This window comes from Cajanus cajan, chromosome 2, assembly GCF_000230855.2.
Source record: "Cajanus cajan strain Asha chromosome 2, NIPB_CcT2T_4, whole genome shotgun sequence".
NCBI lineage: Eukaryota > Viridiplantae > Streptophyta > Magnoliopsida > Fabales > Fabaceae > Cajanus > Cajanus cajan.
Window position 1 is genome coordinate 75,410,711 of NC_138518.1, and position 25,065 is coordinate 75,435,775.

The window sequence follows — 25,065 nt, forward strand, 5'->3', positions numbered from 1 at the left end:
AATGTGAGAGAAAAAATAGAAGGAAATTAAATGACGTTTGTTTTGAACACTTTCCCCCCATAAGCAAGAGATAAATTATATAGGTTTAGGAATGTAAAATAACATGTATCTCAAAGTATATACATAATTCTTCTTTGACCAAAATGCACATACATGGTTTTTTTTATTTAAATCAAGGTATCTCCCGTTAAAAAATTATAATCATTCAAAATATAAAAACACATTTAAGGGATTGAACTCTTTCAACAAATGTTATTCCAAAATTCATATACACGGATCAAGGATTGAATCCTTAATCATATATATATATTTAAGAGACAAAATTATCTACTAATCATGTCATATTTTATTAGTATTAAAATTAGTTAATAACTAAATATATTCTTACACATTTTAAATTATTGGTGCAACTTAATCATTTTTTTTTCTTTAGAGCAGTGGTTTCAGGTAACTTATTTTGCACTTTATTTCTTCTCTATGAACTTTGTGAGAATTTTAATTTAGTTAAATATACTTTGGATTATCAGTTTATAATTTTGCTCTCCTGTTTTGAAAAAAAAAATCATTTAGTCTCTTTTTTTTTACAAGTTAGTCACCTAATTTTAAAAATATATCATTTTGTGACTATTATTAATTTTGCATATGTTAGATCATTAAGTTTACTTTTTAGAAAGAGTAAAAAAAAAAAAAAAAAAAACATACCTTCAATTTTACTTTATGAAAATTACTTTATGAAAGTATAAAAGTATTTTCTAGAAATGTAAAAATATAATTTCAGAAAGTACTTTTTAAAATATTTTTTAAAAACTTTTCAAAAGAGTAAAATTGAAAGGTATTTCAGAATCTTTTTAAAGCACTTTTCAAAAGAGTCCTTTCTAAATGTAAAAATATACCTTTAGAAACTACTTTTCAAAATACTTTTAAAAAGTACTTCTTGAAAGAATGAAATTGAAAGTATTTGAGAGAGAAAAAAAAGGTCGAGGAATATATATTATTAATCAATTAACAAAAAATTATTTAACAAAAAGTTAACAAGTAAATTTGTCAAACTTGAGATTCATAGTTTTGAGGCCCAAAACCTATCAAAAGACTATTTGGTATCATTTATAATTTTCTTTGTAAAATAAAATAGATAAATTTGGCCTAACCACAAAATGAACAACTTATAAGAGATTAAAGTCGGACCAACTCATTTGACACATTTATCAATATGTATGTGAACATGTTTAAAAAATTGGTTGATTATTCGAAGTTGATAGAACAAGAGAGAGAGTAAAGCAAACTAGAAAATAAAAAAAATTATAAATTTTTATTTTTTTTATTGAAATTAAAATTCTTGAATTTTAGTTAATTAAAATTTTATTTTAAGATTCTTAATTTAGTATTTATTTTTATTTAATAAAATATCCAACCAACAAATTTTAGTTTAAAAAGTACTTTAAATTCCTCTAAAGATTATATTTTCTTCTTAAAATTTCCCGTTTAAATACACTATTATTAGTTGTATATAAATTTTTCCTCATAGACTTTTTTAAGATGAAAAGTGTTAAAAAATGTGGTTAGCATTTCTCAAACAAAAATTCCAAACAATATATAACAGCATATAAGAAAAGTGTAATGATTAAAATCAAAATTATCTATTTATAATGGATGAAAGCTTGATGCAAACATAATAACTAGATAATGTAATAATCCATTAATGATTCCTATACTAATGGACACTACTGTTAGTAGAAAATGATGGGGTTATTTTATGATATTTGTTTGAGAGAATATTTTATAATAAGACTTATTTTTTTATCAGAGGAGCATAATATAATTTTATTCATGAGTCTCTATTTATAGAGAAAATTTATACAAAATCAAATATTAATATTATCCTATTCTAAAATAAGGAAATATATCCTAAAATAATCAGAGCAGATTAAATCTAAATATTTGAAATATAAATAAAATATTCTTATAAAAATTAACTTAATCTCCTAAAGATATTTAGGCATATTCCCAACACTCCTCCTTGACTGAATATCTTTATCACCTAATTTGAGTTTCAAAATCTGTCTTTTCTCTTTTTGATTGGTTTCTTCTTTTTGTGATTTTTGTTGTAATTCTTCTTGAGTGGAACCATTTTAACATTTGTCTCGAACTTCTCTTTTGAAGGTGATTTTTCATCATCTTCATTCTCCTCTTGATCATCAAACTCCTTTTGAAGACATGCATCTTTTTGCTCTTCACTTGTATCTTCATTTATAATTGGCTCCTCCTTCTCCAAATTTAAAGCAAAACTTTTGCCTTTCATATGAACATTGAACACTTCTTTATTGTGTATATCTTTAATCACACAATTTTTATCTTCAAATAACACTTTATAGCCTTTTCCTAATAATTGAGAAACACTCAACAAATTTTGGTTAATATCAGGAACGTATAAAACATCAGATATTAATTTAAAACCTGAATGACTCTTAATAGCAAGTGTTCCTTTGCCTTTTACTGCAAGGTGTGCTCATTCCCCATTTGAACTTTAGAGATGTTAGTTTTGTTGAGTTCTTTGAAGAGTTCTCGATCATAGGTCATATGATTTGTACAACCACTATCAATAATCCAAGCTTTTGAAAGTTTTTTGGTCATAAAGCATGACATTGAAAGTAGTTCTTCTTCTCCCTCTTCTTGTTGATCTTCAACAATGTTGGCTTCTTCTTGTTGCTCATGAGATTTGCATACATGTTTTAGGTGTCCTAATTTTTCACAATTGTCACATTTTACATCAGGTCTCCACCAACATCTTTGTTGTGGATGATTAGTCTTTTTGCAATAAGGACATGGTGGAAAAATTTGAGTGTTATTATTTTGACTATTTTGTTGGAATAATTCCTTCTTCTTATTTTTGCCACCATTGTTGTTCTTCCATTTGGCTAAATATACACCCTCCACAGATCTTTCTTCTCTCATAAGCCTCCTTTGTTCTAATGCTTGCAATGCATGTAACACCTCTGCCAAAGTGATCTTACTCAGATCCTTTGTGTTCTCCAAAGCTGCTATTGAAGCTTCATATCTTTCAGGTATAGTTACTAGAATTTTTTCAACAATTCTAGAATCAAGAAATTGCGTTCCTAGTAATCGTACCTTATTAGCAATGCCAAGCAGTTTGTCAGAATATTGTTTGATTGTCTCTGTCTCCTTCATTCTTTGTATTTCAAATTCTCTCATTAAATTTAATACTTGCATGCTTCGAATCCTTTCATCTCCAGCATATTCTTCCTTTAGATAATCCCAAATTGCTTTTGCCGATTTGAGAGTCATGATCCTTGTGAAAACATTTTGTGAAACACAAGCAAAGAGACAACTTTTTGCCTTTGCCTTCTTGATTTTCCTTTCCTTGTGAATTTTCATTTGGGCTACGGTAGGATTTTCTGGCAACGCGAAAACATCATAATCTTCTTCTACAGCTTCCCAGAGATCTAAACCTTCTAGGTATGTCTCCATTCTCACCGCCCAAAGATCGTAACTTTCTCCATCAAAAATAGGTGGGGAAATTTGTGAAAAGTTTGTTTCTGCTTCCATCTCCAAGATCGTAACCTTAGCTCTAGATACCAATGATGGGGTTATTTTATGATATTTGTTTGAGAGGATATTTTATAATAAGACTTATTTTTTTATCAGAGGAGCATAATATAATTTTATTCATGAGTCTCTATTTATAGAGAAAATTTATACAAAATCAAATATTAATATTATCCTATTCTAAAATAAGGAAATAAATCCTAAAATAATCAGAACAAATTAAATCTAAATATTTGAAATATAAATAAAATATTCTTATAAAAACTAACTTAATCTCCTAAAGATATTTAGACATATTCCCAACAGAAAATTCATCTAATAATTTAGGATTAAAAACATACTAATATTTAAATATGTAACATAGATAAGCTATATAACAAAATCTCAACCACACAATTATGTTTATATAATATAGATGCAATCATTCTTTAATGTGTAAACTATACTCTTTTAAGTTATTGGTCAAGTAACTTTTATACATTAATATACAAATTTTACTCAAGGGTAGGTTAAAAAAAAAAAAAGAATAACCAACTTCAACACCTTGTGGAAGTCTCCACCGCATAACTCCCAAGATTAACTTACCTCTATCTCACTTCATATAATATATGATCATTGCAGTCTATCCACATAAAATATATAAGAATAAACTAGAATTTAAAGAAAATAACATATATATATATACAACATAATATATATATATATATATATATATATATATATATATATATATATATATATATATATATATATATAAAAGACCATTGATGGATTGTTACGGTATGTAGCTATTATGTTTGCATCAAACTTACATTCGCTAGAAACAAATGGCTCCGAGCTCCAACAATACGAACTTCGCACCAACATCACGTGATTCTGAACTTCAAGTTACTCTAAATTACCATCGACTACAAAATCTCAGCCCTAAAGCTCCCAAAATCTTAAAAAAGAAGGAAACAAAGTCTCAAGGATTGAAGAAATGCTACCCCTAAAATCGCGACTTCACGACTAATTGGAACCTAAGAGGAGAAAGAAAAAGCTTTCAACACCTCTTTATCCTACTTTGTGTTCTTCAACAAAACAAATTAAGTCAAGAGAAGATGTAACTCAACAAATACAATATTCCACATAACAAGTATAATTATTCATTAAAAAAAGTATGATTATAAAATATTACATAACACTACTTAGATATTGTTTAATTAAGCTTGTCTATAAATACTAATAAGAAAAAAATATAAATTAAAATTAACTCTTGTATATGTATATAAACTTTTTTTTATAAAAAAAATAAGAGGAGAGAATTTTTATAGATATTTGAGAAACTAACCATAATTTAAACTCTAAATTTTAATAATATAATAAACTATTTTTTATTACAAAAATTAAAAAGACTCATACGTGTAATTAAAAATAAATTTGTTAACTTATTTAAAATTAAATCGATCTATTTAACATTATTAATATAAAATAGATATTTAAATAAGGTAATAGATCAAATCATACTTATAAAAAAGTAAGGCCTAGAAAAAAACTGATATTAAATAATATATTAGACTTATACTTTAATTTTATAAAATAAATCTGACTTATTTATTTAAAGTTTCACTTAATTTATTCCAAAAAAAAATTTTCTAAATTATTTTTTTCATATATAATTTTAAATTTTAAATTTTATTAAAAAATCACGAGTCTAATATTACTCGAATCAATGATATAAATTAGTTTTAACTTGTAAATATAATTTTTATTAAAAAATTTCATGGATTTTGGAAAAGAAAGGCAATTTGGATCTACAATTCCCATGCTTTCTCAGTATCTGAGAAAGATTAGACATGTGTAAAAGAGTTGTGAAAACCTGAAACCGAGAAAAGATTAAGCAGCCTAATATTAGATAAATGAATAAAAATATGAAACTGAAAATGCCTTCTCTATATAATAATAATGAACATATGGTATACTTCTTATGGTTGCTTCCCAATGAAGATTCAGTTCATTAAAATCAGGGTAAATTGTGTGTTTGAATGCTTCGAATTTCAAAACAGATAAATAATAGTCACAGGAAAGCGATATAGCATGGTCACACACATCTTTCCACGAAAATATGTATTAAAAATTGCAAAGGCTACAGAAGAGAAAAATGAAAATCAAACAGTTATAGGTGGAATCTTTGAAGACCGAAATTAGGCATACAAATTCGTCTTCTTCATGTCTTGAACAAAGGAAAATAAACATAGGAAACGATGAAATACATACTTATTATTTATTAATCGTTACAAGTAATGATGCTATACTTGAGCCACTCCTATAAGATGATTTCCAAGTTTTTTCACATAATGTTGTTTATTACTTGGCTATTTCTATATAGTCTTACATGATCACATGATACTTGATTTATTGTATATAGTGAGATATATTGTTTAAACTCTTATTTATTTTTAAGAATTCACATCAAATTGACTAATAAAATAAGAACCATTTGAATAATTATATATTTTACTTTTTTTTATGTTTATCATCGTTATAATAGATTTTAATATTATTTTAAAATTATAAGTGAATAATTTAACTCAATTTTATAAAATTAATTTGTAAAATATATATTATTTTAATTTATATATTTTATTTTAATTATATCATTGATGTGACATCCTTAACAATAATATAAAAAAAATTGATTAATTAATTGTGATATAATCACTTATTTACCTTGAATTTTACAATTTATGAAGATAATGTATATTAACATGAGTTTATTCTTGAAAGGCTTTTGGTGAGTGCACATTATTTGACTTGAGTAAGAAGTGGTTCTGACTCATTGGAAGCTAAGAGAAATGCTTGGGAATGATTTTGATGAGCATTGAAAGTGGGGCAAAACTGTCTCTCTATCTTAACAAGTTATTCTATGCTACGGTGCTCGCAGACAAATTAGACCTTAGAAGGCTTTTTGAAACTATACTAAATAAGAAAAAAGATTAAATTTCAGAACGATTGATCAAATTATTATTACACAAAGAAACTATTATATATGCATACAAGTTTTAAATATATAGAAGGAAATTGGTATAATTAAAAAATCATCATTCACAATTTAATACTACATTTCGAATGTCTTAGAGACTTTAGACAACATGGTCAAAACTTTGACCAATTACTTATTTTGATATTCAAAGACTTGAAATGGAGGAAACTAGGAATGTTACATTGTTGAGCTTTTGGTGAGTCAGCATTCAAAAAAGAAAAAATTACTAAAATTAAGGTATATAGGGAGACTATCATAAAATACGTACCAATTTCAATATTATTTATATATGGGGATGGATAGCCTTTCCTTTTATATTTATCAAAAACAAAAAAGTCACTGTTATTTATTAAATTATATTATTGAGAATAATGTATATTTAAAATTTATATAAATTATTAATATTATTTTTACAGTCTAACTATTTTTTATTTAATAATACTTCTTACTTCATCTAAATACATAAAATTTTCAATAATTATGTATTTCAATTTTCAAGTAAAGATTTTATTACATAAAACCTAACGTTTGACTTTTCTCAATTTAGCAAAAGATTGTTTTGGTAAAATCTTGTTGAGTAGTCGATCTCTCTTGGCTTAGAATAAAAGGGTTTATAGCAGAACAGTGTTGGCATTGCTATCTATTTGAAGGTGGACTTTGACCCACCGCTTTTGGTACTTTACAATTTGTAATTGATTTCTTAACTTTTTTTTTTAAATTATGTTATTAATATAAAATATTTATATTTTTAGAAATTTGATGAGTTATTTTTAATGAAAATTTTCTTTTTAATTATATTTTTTATACATAAAATTTGGTCTTTTATTTTTTAAAAATTTATTTTAATATTTTATTTTTTAAAATATTTATTTTTATTTTTTATTTTTAATTTGAAGTGGATTTGATTCTTTTGAAATAATGATGATATAATTATAAATTATTTTTTAACTTATTTAAAACTTAAAATTTATTTTATTATATTCAATTACATAGAAATTATTGAAAATAAATATAATTTAAATAAAAAACTAATATAAATAAGATAAAAATTATATAAAAATAAGTCTAAAAAATAATTAAAAATTTCAAAAAATATAATTTAGTACTATTTTTTAATTATTTTTGAAATAAATATTTTATATGATTTTTACTATATTTATAATTTTTTTATTCAAACATCAATTCAATTTTATAATTTTTATATATGTAAATTTAATATTATAAACTTCACATTTTAAATTAATTAAAATTAATTTAAGGCTTAAATATATTTTTAGTCCATCAAATTTAAGATAAATTTGTTTTTGTTTTAGTCATTTAGATCACTAATAACATATTTAAAAATGACTAATTAAGACAGTTATGTAATATTAACTAGATTTAATGTGATATTTTCACTAATAAAGATACTAATAAATAGATTTTATATAATAATGTTTGATAAATTTCTTGACAAAATTTGAATATAAAGACTAAAATAAGATTTTTTAAAATTACAGGACTAAAAATAAAAATTTTAAATTTGAGGGAACAAAAAAAAATTTACCCTAATTTTGAGGGACTAAAAATATATTTAAAACTTAATTTAAATTATATTTTAAAATTAAAAATATCATTATTTTTAAAGATCAAACAGATTTATATATAAAAGATAAAGGATCATAATAAATATTTTAATAAATAAAAGATTAAAATAAAATTTAAAAATAATATAAAGGATAATAAATATAATTGATCTAAAAATATATAAATTGAAAAAAAAATCACTAAAATGATTGATCTCATTAATAGATATTAGACATTAATAAAATTGATAAATATTTTACATCGATAAAATGATACTTATATATATATATATATATATATATATATATATATATATATATATATATATATATAGAGTTTTATATTATCAATATATTTTAATTAAATTTTAAAAATATTATAAGAACAATAAATTACTTGGTCAAAACCAAATGTGTGTAACGTTGATACTTCAAATTTTAATGTTGACGTATGCTTGTTAGACGTGTATATCAAACTTCAGGATGTAGTTGCTCCAAAAATAAAAAAGAAAAACATTAGGATGTATTTATTCGGGAAAAAAAAATATGAGTGTGAAGAGTAAAATTAGACCGTAATGATATATATATATATATATATATATATATATATATATATATATATATATGATTAAAATTAAAATTTCTTAAAATTACATGATTACCTTAAATATCATGAAACTTTCTAAGAACTAACATAATTTGTGTTTTTATTTTATGATAAGACATAGAATAATTAATATTTATTTCTCTAATTCTTGTAAAATAAATCTCTTATTAATATTTCTTCATCAATAATTCTTTTAAAATGAAAATACATTTTAAAAAAAGGCACTCATAATTATTAATTAAAAGAATAAGGTTGAATATTGTGATAACTGATAAAGAAATTTAACTTTTTATAATAATTTATTTATTCATGAGAATTGATTTGATATCAATAAAATTTATCATATTTACACACTATTAAATCAACTAAGCTATATCTACCTTTTATAGTTAATATATAAAGGAAGAAAAAAATATGTATCTATTATTCATTCAAAGTTAGGCAATATAACACATACTTTATTTTCTTACTTTATATATATATATATATATGGAAAAAATATGTATTTATTATTCATTCAAAGTTAGGCAATATAATACATACTTTTATTTATTGTATATAAATGTGTAAGATGGTAAATAAAACCAAGTGAGAAGCATTGGGAGCCAACGAAGGTGGAGAGAAAGTGGAAAGCAAGGAATCTGATTCGTGTGAAACGAATGCAATGTTTTGTTAGCACTTAACAGTTAACACGGAAACAAAGACTCATTTTTCTCAAAATTAAAAAAAAAAAAAGACTTAAAACTTAAAAGTAAGAGTAGACTAAGTCAGTCGTAAATGGGGAAATAATCCAAAGCCATGATCGTGGACAGAAGGAGAAGGAGTGGGTCTTTTATTTTGTCGAATATTAGTAATTAGTAATTACAACTCTTTTTTTTTTAATTTTCAATTTTGAGTTTGTTTAATTATTTATGCTTGAAAGAAAGTGGTGGGTGTGGGTAGGTATTCCTGTGGATGCACAGTGCAGACTGAACCAACAAACACAGCGAAGATCCCTATGAAGTTGTTTCAATTTCCTCGATCAAGCTTTAATTTTGAAGACAACCCAGGTCAGCTTCTTCCCCCTTTTCCACGCTTCATCTTCAAATCCATGTTTTTCTCCTTTTTACTTCCCCTTTCCTCAACTCATCATAACTCTTCCTGATTTCTGCGCTTTCAGATACCCTTTTCCCTCAATTCAAGTAAAACTCACCCCTTTACCTCATAACTGCTTATTCATTTCGTGCTGCAAAGAAAGGAATCTGTTTTAGATTGTGGGGGTTGATTGGGAAAGCCTGGGATATGGACGGGGAAGAGGATCAATTCTATGACACGCGTGAGGAATTGTGTTCTGTCTCTGATGGGGGTTCGGATTGTTCAGAATCAGATGAATCTAGCTCTGCTACTAACCGACATGTTACTAGGTACCAGGTTTGGACCAAAAACCTTGAAAGTGTTCATCTTAGACGCCTCAATTTCCTGAGATGGATGGGTTTGGATTCTGATTTGAATTGTTCAATGAAGGGAGAGGAGTTGGGAGATCAATTTTGTGGGATTGACCGAATTACTTCGACTAGTGGGGCAGTGCTGAGAACTTCTTTTGCTGTTGAGGAGGGTCTTCCCTCAACCTCAAGCCAGATTGTGTTAGATTCCTTGTCCAACGAGGCTTCGAATTCGCGAGAAAATCGTGAGAATTCGGCGTGTATGATAAAGAATTTGGATGATGGAACACAGTATATTGTGGATAAGCTAGGTCAGGATGGAACTCTTAGTACCCTGCGTGTTTTGGGTTCTGACCAATTGATTAGCTTGGAGGAGTTTCAGAAAAATATTGGACCATCATCGTTTGTTCGCAGACATTTGCAGAGAGATAATGAAAACACAAGGGTGTTGGGAGTTGCAAAAAGGAAAATGAAGAGGGGTTGGCTAAGGAAACTGGATTCTATTGCTTGTTTTGTTCATAATCATGAGCTAGATGAAGCTAAGTGCAAAGAATTCGATTCAGTAGACAGAAGTGGGATACAAAGAGTTCGAGTTCATTCGCATAGGAAGCGGTTTAAGGAGCTTTCCTCCCTTTACACTGAGCAGGAGTTTAAAGCACATAAGGGTGTTATTTTGGCAATGAAGTTCAGTCTTGATGGAAAATATCTGGCTAGTGGTGGTGAAGATGGCATGGTGCGTGTGTGGAAGGTGGTTGAGGATGAGAGATCAAGTGAATTGGACATTCTGGACAATGATCAGTCAAATATATATTTCAAAATAAATAATTTTTCATGTGTTGCTCCCCTCGATGTAGATAAAGAGAAATTAGTAAAAACAGAGAAGTTGAAGAGATCCTCTGATGCAACCTGTGTGATTATTCCACCAAAGACCTTCCGCATATCAGCGAAACCTTTGCATGAGTTCCAAGGGCACAGTGGTGGCATTTTAGACCTTGCTTGGTCCAAAAGAGGGGTTAGTTTCCTGGAGAAGCATATTACTCTTATTTGTCTATTTATATTTTGCACTATCTTTGACTTTGTTTATCATTTAGTTTTTACTGTTCTTTACATTCTTTCTTTGTTGCAGTTTCTATTGTCATCCTCTGTTGATAAGACAGTTCGCCTATGGCATGTAGGAATTGACAGATGTCTTAGAGTTTTTTACCACAATAATTATGGTAAGCCTCTTTTGCCTTGGTTTAGTTATGTATGTTGATAAATGATTTGGATAATGTTGGTTGTTCTGTAATTGTGTTTCTCTGTATTTTTCTCTTTTGCTAAATAATAGTTTGTTACTTTTGCCTTTGATGCAGTGACATGTGTCAATTTCAATCCTGTCAACGACAATTTTTTCATCAGTGGTTCAATTGATGGAAAAGTGCGCATCTGGGAAGTTGTTCACTGTAGGGTTAGTGATTACATTGATATAAGAGAGATAGTCACAGCTGTGTGCTTTCGCCCAGATGGAAAGGTCTGTTTCACTATACATTTAACTGTAAAACATTGTGGCTGGAAAATATCTTATGTTTTGTTCCTGAAATTTGTTTACCATTCTTCCAGGGCACAATTGTGGGTACCATGGCAGGCAATTGCCGTTTCTATGATATCCTAGGTATGCACATTTTGTCTTTGTAGATGTTTGGAATAGTGTTATATTTTGAAGTCTTAAAGAACCATATAATTCTCACTGTGCTTAAAAATAACGTGTGTTCTATTAATAAAAAAAAATGCAAGTTAATTTGGGCGTATACTATTAGATGGCATTTTAGGCTCTGATCTTCTCATTCATTGAATGTTTTTTGTCATATAGAGGGACATCTTCAACTATCAATCTTTAACCACTTAGAAAGAGAAACTTAAATGGTTGCATGGAAGTATACATGCATATTCTCATGCCTGCAGGGGAATATTACTTTAAGTAGCTCCATTATGTTGAAGATTGGGTAGATTTATTATTTTGATGTGCACTTATTACTTTCCCTCTGTAATATTTGTCTCTTAGCCTTAATATATCACTTCTTTTATAAAAAAAAATAAAATTATGGAGTTACTCTGGATGGAACAACTAAAAGGTTGATATGCATATGGTCGAACCATGGCTTACTGTTTTATTATTTTGATGTTACATTCTGCTTGTAGTATAGTAGTGTCTGTATTTAAACTGTTGATCTCAAAAATGATTATGAGTAGTAGTAGCTTCTAATAATCTTTTTTATATTTTTCCGTTCACTTGTCTAGATAATCATCTGCAATTGGATGCTCAGTTGTGTTTAGGAGGCAAAAAGAAGACATCAGGGAAAAGGATCACTGGCTTTCAGGTTGGTTATTTCTGCCACTCTCTTTCTGGTTTGTGATCTTCTTTTCTATGCAACCCTATACAAAGTTATTGAATACTGATCATTAATCTTATATGATTCCTTTTGCAGTTTTCACCAAGTGACCCCAACAAATTATTGGTTGCTTCTGCTGATTCACATATCTCTATACTTTCTGGAGCTGACATAATCTACAAATTCAAGGGTAGGTTTATATATGCTTTTCTTATTTGAAAAATCTTCTAAGGTGCATCTCATCTATATGCCTGATTCTTTTCTTGCTCTAGTTTGAATTAGAGTTTTATCCTAGTAATCTACATAAGTAAGATTTGCATTAATGATCAACGTAGGTTACCAAGGTGAAACTCTAATTCTAATTGGAGAACATTGTAAAAAAACATGTAAGAAATTGCATTGAAGTTCTCTCCTTTATAAGCATTAGAAACATTCGTATATTGCTACATTTAGGTAATACGTTGTTACTTATACCTATTCCTCTTCTTTGCCTGCAGGCCTAAAAGGTGCAGGTCAAATGCATGCTTCGTTCACCACTGATGGGAAACATATCATCTCGGTTAGTGAGGATTCAAATGTATGTATCTGGAATTACACTGGCCAGGACAGGAGTACTTCCAAAGCAAAGAAAATTTGGTCTTCAGAGAGTTTTCTATCCCACAATGCAGCAATTGCTGTACCATGGTGTGGCATTGAGTCGATGCCAGGAACACTCTTATCCCCGTCACTAGGAGAGGATACAAATCAGAGGTGCTCTCTGCCTTCGCCTGATTGTTTCTTCTTGAGTCGTGGATTTCTGTCAGAAATGATCCCGAAGGTTTCAGCGACATGGCCTGAGGAGACGCTTGTGGACTCGTGTCAAACTGTTGTCTCTCCTACAATGTGTAAATCAGAGTACAAGTTCTTGAGAAGTGCTTGCAAGGGAATGTCTAATTCCCACTTGTGGGGCCAAGTGATTGTAACAGCAGGATGGGATGGATACATAAGAGTGTACCAGAATTATGGTTTACCTGTTCGTGGCTGAAACTAAGGTTTTGGTTCATTTGTTGATGCATTCAAGGTTAGTTGCTATGCTCACATAGCATTAGAGTGTTCTTGGACACAATGGATTTTGCTACAATGCAAAGCTTTCATTGTTTTCAAGTGTAATAGTATAATGGCAGCCAGGGCAATTCTACAGTAACTGATTGGGATTGCCTTCACATGATGATATTCTTTATACCAAGTCAATATCAATTATATGATTCTTTAATTTTTAAGGACTGTTGGTTGATAGAATGTAAGCTTCAGTTTTGCCGATGGTCCTGATCAAAATGTCAAATGTAGTTCATGATGATGTGTATATACAGAGGATTGTATTCAATTTTAATTTATACAGGAATTTTTTTGTTTATATAACCTGAATGTGGGACAGTGCATAATGACTGTGTACATGTTTGGATAACTATTGCCCCTCTTTCTAAAAGTATGTTCAGAATAAAAGATACAAAAATATTTTTCTTTAAAAGTTCGTTCAACGCTCAAAAGTATATTTAAAATGGTTATCCACATTTTGAATATTCTCGTAGTACTTACTCTCCTATAGTTAATATTTTAAGAGTTTGATGGTTTATTATTATTTTAATTTGAAAAAACTTCAAAAACTTTACCAGATAAAGCCAAACGTCTTTACGAGATTCTGATTGGATGAATGGTTTACATTGTCTTATGCATAGTATTTTTGTCAAACAAACTTTATAATCGATCTTATCACCCCCTTTTTTCCCCTTCTGGCCTCAAGCATTTGTATTATGTAGTGTACATTTTTTTTGTTCATCTATGCATAAAATCCCTGCTTTATAGTTGTTTCCCACTCAATATTTGATAATCAGGAGACAAAAGTCAGTTGCATAAATAAAGAAGATTAATAAGAGTGGGATTGAATATGTGGTAGAAAATTCCCACTTATATACGTAATGGATGGCACTGTTTTAAACCACTCGTTTTGCTTTATTTCTACAAGGTATGAGTAGAAAAGATGCTTGTGAATAGTGAAAACAACATTGCTCTAATCTAATCTAAAAGTTTATGGTTAATAGTGGCAGTCTTTGTTAATGACAGTGATGATATAGAGTAGGACAATTAGCTTTAATGGGTGCAGTGCCCCTCAAATACTATTTGTTTAGGAACCACAATTTGGAAGTAAATTTGATCTTGATAGGTCCTAGGAACCATTTGTTTCGTTACGCTTGCAGCTGATGATGCTGAATAAACAAGTGTTTCATTATATATACAAAACCATTGAAAAAGAACAATATTGTAAAGGAATGAATTTAATACACGTAGAAAGGAATGACATGAATTAGCAGAAGAATATGAATATTGAAGTGGATGAAACTGTACCTAACAATCTAACATCTACAGCTTTCATGCACTGTCATTAATTTTCACTTAATGGAATAAAGTCATAAAGTGAGCGTGTCATTACTACCAATGAAGTTGGACTCTAGCAAAAAGTTTGCTGACTTCTACTTAAAAAAAGAGGTTATAAAGTTAGGGACAACATTACAAGTACTTTTAGTTAAAAATAAAGTTTTAAAAACAAGTTATATAAGTGAAATTCTAATTTTAATTAAAAATAGAATAAAAAATATTTATGATAGTGCACCTAAGTTTTGTAAAAATAAAAAATAAAAAGGCTAGTAAGCGGAGTTGTATATAAAATAGTTAAAATATTTAATAAAAAAGTATTTAATATTTTCTTAATTAATACCTTTTTCACACTCGTCAAATGGTACTTTGTAAAAATACGAATAAATTAAACAAAACAAATAAGTAAAGGAAATTTAAAAAATAAAACAAATAATGAACTCCTTTTCTTTTAGTTAAACAAGTCAACGACAGTGTGTCTAGTTACTAAGTAAAACCATACCTATATCTAATATCTTACAAATATGTGGGTTAAAGTCTTGTCATCAATACAAAAACTATATTAGTAAACAATTTATAAATATATTCAGTTGTCAAGATTTATTTCACTTAAACTTTCTATATGTATTAAAAAAAAAAAAAAAGCAAGTTAGGTAAAATCATAAGACCATGTGAAATAAAGGGAAAAGGTGAAGAGTTAGAAATAAGGAGGGATTGTATTGTGTTTGGTTTATGGTTTAGTGAAAAAAAAAAACAAACTATTTTTTCATGTTGAACGCACTACATTCTTTGTGACTTCAAGATTTTCACCCTTAGAAATTACTTTTATTAATGTTATTGCTGGGCTAAACTTACATATATATATTTTTTTTTGATAAATACATTTGGTTTGATGGAAGAGGTTAGTTCTCCAGGCCACAATGAAAAACTATATATCATTTAATTTTAATCTATTAAATGGTAATTATTATATTTTATTTTTTAAAATGTATTTATCTCGTTTTGGAAGATTAAGATTCAAAAATTAAATTGTTGTTATTTCCGGAAACCAGCTAGATTACCTCTATTTTTTGAGTTCTTGATTTGAATATTGCCCTTTCGACAAATTGGATAAAAACTAATGGCAGGATTACGAATTTTCCTAGCTACTTGAGTAATAGTCTCGTTAGTCGTAAAGCTTTTCAACCAAAATCATGGAGTTTTATGTATACATTAGACAAATGTTAACTAATATCTTCAGAATAAGGGGTTAATTAAATAAAATAATATTTAATAACTAAAATATATATTGTGTCTAATTACAAAATGTTTAATATTTATTTTTAAATAATTAAGAATCTTTAATAACAATATTAAATATTTTTTACAATTGATATTCTAAAAATATCCATTGACAAAAATTATATTAAAATTGGTGAATGTTTTTATTTTCTGTTCTTTTGTTACATGAAAGAAGAAAAAATAAAATAAAGAAGAAGGGAACTACTCAACTAGTCTTAAAATAGTGGACTTGAATCTAATTTAAACCAACAAAATTGACTTATAAGATAAAATTATTTTCTATTTATATATTATTTCATTACTTAATTTTTAGTTGATATAAGATTTAAATTTTTTCTAATAACTAAGGAGAAGCCTACTTTTATCAAAGTGGTCACTTTGTTTAACTTTTTTAATATACTACAGTAGGTTTTATCATTTTTAATTTGGTCCTCGTCATATTGTTTTTATCTTCATTGAAGTAAGATATTATTTTATCCTGCAACATAATATTTTGTGGTCCATCATTGAACTCAACCAAAAAATAGTAGTACTATTATCTAAAAAGGCAAATGCTAATGGTTTTTTTTATTAATATATTTGGTAACGACTTAAAAGTAATAAAATGATATAAAACTAACGTAAAGCTTTTGAAGTTTTTAATACATTTTTTCATAAAATATTTGTATTTTAATTTCTTAATAAGTATACCCAAGTCATTTGTTTGTAGGTAAATGTAAACTAATACTCCTAAGCTAGGACACTCCTTAATAGGACTTCCGTTAGTAAGAATCTTAAGAAAAATAAGCACAAAAATCGTATTGTTGGTTAGTGACAGTTTTAGTTAATCTTGACTTAATTAATTTTCGAAATTAATGATTTGGAAAATCAGGATACAGAAACATCATAAAAATATCTGGCAATTGGGCCAGGGTTGGACCAGAAAAAAACATTGGGCCAGGGAGAGCCTAAGGTATTGGTGCTATCATGTGGATAACGCGATCTGAATTCTTGCTTTCATTGGATATAGTGCCAATCCAAACATAAGCATCCAATCCAAGAGGATACTATCGTTCCAAAAGGTAACGTAAATTCTAAAGGAATTTTAGAAGAAGAGATGAAATAGAAAGACATATGTGAAGGAAGTAATAATAATAAGAAGAAAAAAATGTACGTGAAATAATTCGATCCTACTTAATAATGTTGACTTGAATGCTTCATGAAATTAAGATGAAACAAATTATATAAATAAATTTAAGTCCTGTTAATAAAGTGACGAAGATCACACCCACCAAAATTAACACCCATGCCAATTTTGTGCAAAAGTTTTAAAAGATATTCCGTTTATGTGACATTTTTTAATTTTTATGTTATATTTTTTGAAAAGAAAATTTCCCAAAACCAACCACAACAACATTTTTCTTTTCACGATTTTTGATTTGTTTGTTTATAAGGTTATTATCGCCAGCCACGGATCCACCTTCTAACTTAACCAGCCTTCCAAATTATGAAATAAAAAATCAACCTCAAAAGTTGACGACTTTGCAAGGATTCTAGTACATCATAACTCTTAATCTATTTTCTTTTCATAACAGATTGTGCATTTATTACATTGTTTAACAATTATTTATAAATCTATTATGGTTATGATTGTCATAGCCTCTTTATAATATCATCAAATCATTTGTGCGAACCCACATGATTAGATGATAATACAAATAATATGATTTTAATAATGTGTACATAAACCCTTTAAAAAGTGTATAATAAATATATTATTAGCATATATATTAAAGAAATTACTTAAATCAACAATAAAAATGTATACTTTAAGATTTTAATTTATTTTAAATGAGGGAAAAGTACTTTTACAATTTTAATATACAAAAACTTGTACAATAAAGAAAAAAAAAAGTAAACGAAGGAGTGTGGGATGAGATGAAATGATGGAAAGAAATAGGGAAAAAATAATTTTATTTCTATGTATCATCTATATAAAAATAGTTTCATATATAAATAAGTCCTCGTCAACTCATTGAGAATTTTTAATTAAATCTTAAAATTAATATATATATATATATATATATATATATATATTGCGTTTCAAATATTATAATTTTTGTTTATTGGGTTCACAAATTTAATTATGACAATTTAAAATTGTCAAAATTTAATTTAAAATAATTTTATAAGATTTAGAGACTTAATTACAAATATTGTAGAAAATCAAGACCTAATTATAAATATTTTATAATAATCAGAACCTACTAATCTATTAAGCATATAAAAATCAATTAATTAGAAATTAATTTAAGTATAATTTATAATTATTATAAAAATCAATAAACTTATTTTGTAAAACATTTTGTAATTAGATAGTGAGGATTGCTCTCTTGACTTTATAGGTTGCTAACATAAAGAATGCTAGCAATAAATTTTCAAACACATTATTCTTAGCACAAAATCTCTTATAAGTTAATTTTTTTAAAAAAAATTATAAAATAAAAACCATTACATAGGATACGAGGTCCTATGAGTTTTGTAATATAAAAGAGTGTATTCTCTGCGCATATCTCTTTGAGTACTTTTTATTTTAATAAAGACCTTTAAATAAATATGAAGGAAACGATCCTAAATTGATTAGTTGAATAGCATGAGTGACCAATGACTCGTCCATGGATTTGATTACTTTAAACAAGAAAATGTGTTGCAAGATTATTTATCTTCAAAAGCACGCTCTTCCTTCCACGGGGCGCATGTTAGTAGGTCCCACGGAAATACCAAGAGAAAGATACTCTACGAAGAACAACCACCACATGGGGGAGCCCGACCCCATGTTCTTCTTGTCCTCTTTCTTTAGTTACTATTTTTCTTTCATTTACAATCCGATTATATAATAACTCCAAAGGAACTTTCTCGAATAATTTTGTATTATCCCCAGATATACAAGTACAGCTACATCCCAGAAACAGAACAATAAACAATATGTACAATTGGAGTTTTCCAGGCACTTTCATTTCTACTGTAGCTAAGATCCAAGTTAACATGTATATATATATATATAACCCAAGCTCTATAATCATTGTATCATCATCATACCAATCCAATCTAACTAGCATCTAAAGCACTCATATTTTAGACCCGCAACAATAAAATAAAACCAAGTTTCCTATCGTTTAATTAGCCTAAGTAATAATTATACATTGACATGGTCATATACTTATATTATACCCTAGATATATAAAACTGTGAAAAGTTAACCCTTCCTATCATTATATCGGACTCTATTAGGGTTGCTCTCTCCATAGTCCATACCCTTGTATTTTTATTTATTTTTTCGTAAAATGCATATATATTGGAGAGTCCCAAGAAACTTCAAAATTCAAGGTGCTTGAGTAGGTCAAAGGCTGCTTTTGGACCCTTAGAAATGATGAATTCGGAAGCTGCCCATAACCTTGATGCTTCAGTTGAGTTGGATCCCAATTTGGATGTTGATGTTTCGTTGCAGTCAGCAAAGTACTTGCCGGAGACATTGGAGAGCCTTGGATGAGTTGCCACATAACATGTTGTTGCAGCTGCCTACATTTTTATTTCCAGTGAATTAAGAGAAAGAATACAAAGTAAAAAAATACTCTCATAATATTTATTAATTATTAATTATTTATAAAATTATATTTCCCTTTATCTTTATTTCTCAATTCTCATTATCATGTGCCTCTACACAATGGAAACTAACATGATGCATTTGAATTTACGATGTATTTAATTTAGTTACCTGAGGAATGGTCTTTAAGAGCTTGGAAGCCAAAAAGAACACCAAATCTGCAATTTTATTTTAGAACATAAAAGGGAATTAAAATCTCACAATTAATGACCACTTAAAAAAAAAAAAAAAAAGATGTTAAACCTAACTATCACCCAAAAAAGAGAGCAAAACAAGGTTGGCTTGTTTGGTTCCAAACCTGTGAGTAAGCCCTCACGCTCTCTGGTGAGTCTGGTTCTCACGATCCCAGGATGAACACAATTCACAGTCACGTTGGCCCCCATCTGCTGCAGAAACCAAATAATTAATTTATTAATATCTTATGTGGACAAATAAAATATGACAAACTATTCAAGTAAGTAGCAGGAACGAGGGTAAAAGTTAAACGAATCCAATTCCAGGGGGAAACATGAGTACTGATTACTGAGCAGGGAAACAAACAAATCTAACTTTTTTGAGATGGATAGAAGAATCATATGATGGATAGATAGATATTATTGCATGCCAAATAATGAACTAATTAAATATTGAAAAGGAATGAATATAGCGAGTGTGTGTTACTGTTATACCTCGAGTCTTCGGGCAAGCTCCTTAGTGTGGAAAACGTTGGCGAGCTTGGAAAGAGCATAAGCACGTGTGGCGTCGTAATGGCTGGGGGACACGAGACAAATTTCAGTCCAAACAAGCGTCCAGTGTTTGCCAAACGCATCACATCATTTCTAACTTAAATTGACTAACAATATTTTATTTTATTTTAATTTCAAAACATTATTGTATATATAAAATAAATAAAAAAAACTAAAAATGGTTGTTACATTACATCCACACCTTTTGTTGCGGCTTATAAGAACCAGATACGAAATCGCATCGCCGGAAAACCACCCGTGGATGCTCGACGACACGTTCACAATCCGTCCCTGGACTCCTGTCTCCTCCGCCGTTTCCACCATCTTCTTCAGCAGCAACTTTGTCAACAGAAAATGACCTAAGAGAATAAATTAAAATAAAATTCTCTCGCTCATATTAATTAATCTTAAACAATAATTCAGTGAAATTAAACTAACTCAATCTCTTCAAAGTTTAAACAAATGCAGTAGTAATAGTTTCACTAAAAATAATTTTCAGCAGATATTTGTCATTGACAAGTATAGTTATAGTAGTAATTTTTAACAACAATATCATAAAATAAAAATATTAATCAAACTTATATAGAGGATAATACTTTTTGAATTTAATTTCTCACCTAGGTAATTAGTGGCGAAGGTCATTTCAACTCCATCTTCAGAAACAGCGTGCTCAGGCGCAAACTTTCCAGCGTTGTTTCTAACAATCATCCAAATACACAGCATGAACATGAGAAGAAGGAATCTATTTTTTTTATTTTTTGAAATTGGAACAAAATGAAGAGAGAAAAAAAAAGAGTACATGCAAGATTATTATATATATATACATGAGGAGATGGAGAGGCAAACCGAGAGAGTGAAACTGCGCAACGAAGTTTCGAACCGAATTGAGAGAACTGAGATCAAGAGGCATAACAATGATTTCCGAATGAGGACACTCTGAAAGTATGCGAGCCTTAGCGTCTTCCGCGGCTTTCACGCTTCGCGCCGGCAGAATCAGCCTGGCTCCACGCTTCGCCAAAACACGCGCCGTTTCAGCTCCGATTCCAGACGTAGCACCTGATAATAGTAATATAATTAATGAGAATATATTAATAATAGTAATTATAATAAGAATAATAATCGATCGGTTATGAAAAATACCGGTGATGATGGCGGTGATGGAGCGGAGATCGGCGGTGACGTGTTCGGCGGTGGATTTGGAGCCGAAGCCGCTGGGACCGGCGGAGCCGAGAAGGTATTTAACGGTGTGGAGCATGTTTGTTGGAACTGTGTTGGTGGATCTTGAAATTAAATTGTTCTTGTGTGACAGAGAAATTAAAGGAAAGGATTAGGACTTTGTAAAAAAGGCGTTACTCTTTTTCACTGTCAGGTTTTGCAGTACGATTCAGGCATTACTCATTAGTCATTAGTGTGGTGAGAGGTTACCTCTGCGTACATGCTCACCAAAATAAACAAACAAAACTGAAAAGGAAACACAGGCTACACAATTGGAAAAGGATGCCTTGCAGCTACCTCACTGCAATTTTATAACCCTATTTAAATCAATGATGCTCCTTACTCTGCAAAATCAACCAAACCAACAAAAACTACTATACTCTACATATTTCTCAATTGTCACGCATATGCCAGATTAAATAATTAAGATTGTGGACCTACTTCATAAATTATTATTTTTTCTTAAGTATATGCTAAGCATATTAATTTTCATCTTCATCTATATAAAATAACATATATATGTGAAAAAGTTAGAAGAAAAATGGTTTTTTTTAAATGAAAATCAACTTATGTACAAATTTAAAATATGTTTTTTTGAAAATTAATATGTACGGAAGATTTTTTTTCTTCTTCCAATTCTTTACGGAGAAGGTTATATAATCATACCTTGAAATCAATAAACTATGCTGTATTAAAGAACTCTTGGATTGAGACTATTTTTTTTTCTTCCCCTTTTTGTTTAGTAATTGTTAATTGTTTGATGAAGGGTTGGTCTTTGGTGAAGTACTGTGTTGTTTGGGATGATACTTTTGCTTTTGCTTTTGCTTGTGGGAAAGACACCCAGGAGATATACTGCTTTCTATTTCTTGGCACCACTCTAACCTTTTCTACTCGCAAGTCACAATACATAAAAATTATATAATTGAAAAATAAAAACTTTACTATTAAAGATGGTAAACTAGATTCAGAAATTAGGTTTAATAAATACTTTACATATATAATACAGGAACTAAAAAAATTTAAAAAAAAAACTGTCATCAGTATATAAATACTCACTTTGAAAAGAAAAATAATTAAGGATGGACACGTGTCGAGGGACAGGACACTGTGATTATCATATTGGCCTTTTCATAATTAAGGTGGACAATGCATGTTAAATCAATCTAATCTTCTTTAAAGAGTTTAGTTTGAATAGAGAGAGAAATGATAATGAGCATATAGATGGTAGAAAGAGAAGGTGTGATAGAGGGAGAAGAAAAACCAAAACCTTGTTGTTCAGGAGCACAAGCCGAGAATGTGAGGAATAATATGTTTCTTGTCTATTCCAGGCTCTTGAACGAAGAAATTAAAAAGATGATCCCATATATACCAAACAGAACAAACAAACAAACTTATTTGTTGTATTTCCTCGCCTCTCCCATATTTCTTACTCATTCCGTGAGAACCTAACTGGCCAACAAAGTGTTGTTACACACACCAAAATTTTAATCGGATGACAAATGCATCCACACCTATTTAACTAGTGTTTGCCTGTTTGTTGTTTTATTAAAACAATATAAAAAAAAAGTTACATAACTTATACAACAGATTCTAATTTAAATTGAAAGACAAATAGAATAAAATGATTTTTTTTATTATTCTTATGAGATTATTTTTTCTTTTTACTACATCCTCTCCAACTAAAATATAACATTTTATGAACAATTATCTAATTAATTTATATTTCTAAAAAAAAAAAAAACAAGTTCAATGATCATTAAAAAAAAATTGAAAGAGTTATTTAATTTCCTTTCTATCCGTATTAATGGATAGAGATCAAATAGAGCCACTAATTGATTTATTTGACTTAGTCAATATTAAAAAATTATAAAATAATTCACAACTTGTAAATTTATTTTTTTAAAAATCAAATCATACATTAGAAAATCTTAAAAAATTTAGAATACAAATTGTTAATATCAAAGTAGTATCTTCGTATAGTGGTTCATTACATTACAAACATGCAGGTGGCTTGAGTTCAAAGTGTAAACTTGTATTAATTTTTTTTTACCAGTGAAGCCAAATAAATAAAATGAAATGTGCACGACCCAGCCGAGGTGTAAGATTTGTTCAATCTAATAAAGTGTTTCAACTGATTAAGTGATCAGTTTTTGGGTTAACTAGTCAAACTACCTGATTCGAATTGTATTTAATAACGTTGTTTATTGTTAATGAATTTTATTTTTGCACAACTTTTATTATGTTTATAATTTTTTTGTTTAAATATTAATTTGATTTCATATTTTTCATGTAGATGAATATAATGAGAATTTTTTTTATATTTTTAATTAGTCTATCAAAAATTAAAATGAAGAAGATTAAATTAATCTAAATTTATAAGATAAAATATTAAAATAATTTTTTAAGAGATAAAAAATATAATTTAATGTATATAAGAGTCTAATAAATAATAATCATACACCGTGAAGTATAAAAAAAAATTACACAATTAACTCATAAAATTATCATTGTACACTAATTAATAAAATATCTTTTATTTAATTAACATTTTATTTGTAATAAAACACATTTAATTATAAACTACTAGGGATTGGATAGTTAGAAGTACGATGATCTAGATTCAATTCTCATTGAGATCATTTTTATAATTTTTCCTATTTAAAAAAAAACTAATTTAATTATAAAAAATATCCAAAACATGGTATTCGGCCATCAAAAGGAAAGAAAAAGAAAATCTCATGAGAAACAAGTTTGTATAAAATTAAAGTATTCTATTAATGAATATCGTCCATCAAAAAAGAGATTACAATAGAAGTATCTATTGACAAAAAAATCACTCTAAAATGACTAGCTTGTGATTATTGAGAACGAATCATATTTGATGATTTTATTTCTTGTTTTTAATGTTTTCGGTAATCTCAAAACTAATTTAATAAATTAAGTTTTTTAATAGAATTGTGATAGTCTTTAAAAAAAATTGCACTTAATATTATATTTTTGTTAAACATAGTATATAATTTAGTTTCTATATTTCGTAAATTCTAATATAATCCCTATACATTAAAAATAATAATTTGATTTATAAAATAGATGAGTGGATGAAGAAAGGAAAGAAGTGAGTGATGGGTTTTGTCGGTTGATTAATGAAATCCTAATAAATGTGAGGAATTGGGAAGAGGGACAGGCACGAAAGTCGATGTATCCCGCACGTGAGTGAAGAACAACATAACTTCTCCATCTAGAC

General features: G+C 28.2%; 3 protein-coding genes across 6 annotated transcripts; 1 reads left to right on the forward strand and 2 right to left on the reverse strand.

Annotated features, from left to right (window-relative positions):
• Positions 1 to 2,490: 2,490 nt before the first annotated feature.
• Positions 2,491 to 3,564, reverse strand: LOC145955198 (uncharacterized). The gene has a single exon (XM_083069905.1). It carries the CDS (start codon positions 3,562 to 3,564, stop codon positions 2,491 to 2,493), a length of 1,074 nt encoding a protein of 357 aa, XP_082926031.1.
• A 5,916-nt stretch (positions 3,565 to 9,480) lies between these two features.
• LOC109818472 (uncharacterized) lies at positions 9,481 to 13,946 on the forward strand. The gene is made up of 8 exons (XM_083069073.1): positions 9,481 to 9,807; positions 9,918 to 11,191; positions 11,306 to 11,396; positions 11,532 to 11,689; positions 11,779 to 11,830; positions 12,457 to 12,536; positions 12,645 to 12,738; positions 13,046 to 13,946. Exons 2-8 carry the CDS (start codon positions 10,040 to 10,042, stop codon positions 13,570 to 13,572), a joined length of 2,154 nt encoding a protein of 717 aa, XP_082925199.1. The 5' UTR covers positions 9,481 to 9,807; positions 9,918 to 10,039; the 3' UTR covers positions 13,573 to 13,946.
• A 5,248-nt stretch (positions 13,947 to 19,194) lies between these two features.
• On the reverse strand, positions 19,195 to 23,244 carry LOC109818471 (NAD(P)-binding Rossmann-fold superfamily protein). Of its 4 annotated transcripts, none has more exons than XM_083069077.1 (9): positions 23,089 to 23,244; positions 21,747 to 21,903; positions 21,431 to 21,662; positions 21,224 to 21,303; positions 20,809 to 20,965; positions 20,550 to 20,631; positions 20,180 to 20,267; positions 19,993 to 20,039; positions 19,195 to 19,796 (listed from the first exon to the last, which is right to left on the reverse strand). In XM_083069077.1, exons 2-9 carry the CDS (start codon positions 21,859 to 21,861, stop codon positions 19,593 to 19,595), a joined length of 1,005 nt encoding a protein of 334 aa, XP_082925203.1. In that variant the 5' UTR covers positions 21,862 to 21,903; positions 23,089 to 23,244; the 3' UTR covers positions 19,195 to 19,592. The 4 variants fall into 4 exon arrangements, with proteins under 4 accessions (XP_082925203.1, XP_082925202.1, XP_082925201.1 ...); XM_083069076.1 differs by lacking the exon at positions 23,089 to 23,244 and adding an exon at positions 22,488 to 23,045; XM_083069075.1 differs by lacking the exon at positions 23,089 to 23,244 and adding an exon at positions 22,032 to 22,423 and having other exon boundaries at positions 20,180 to 20,264.
• Positions 23,245 to 25,065: the final 1,821 nt, after the last annotated feature.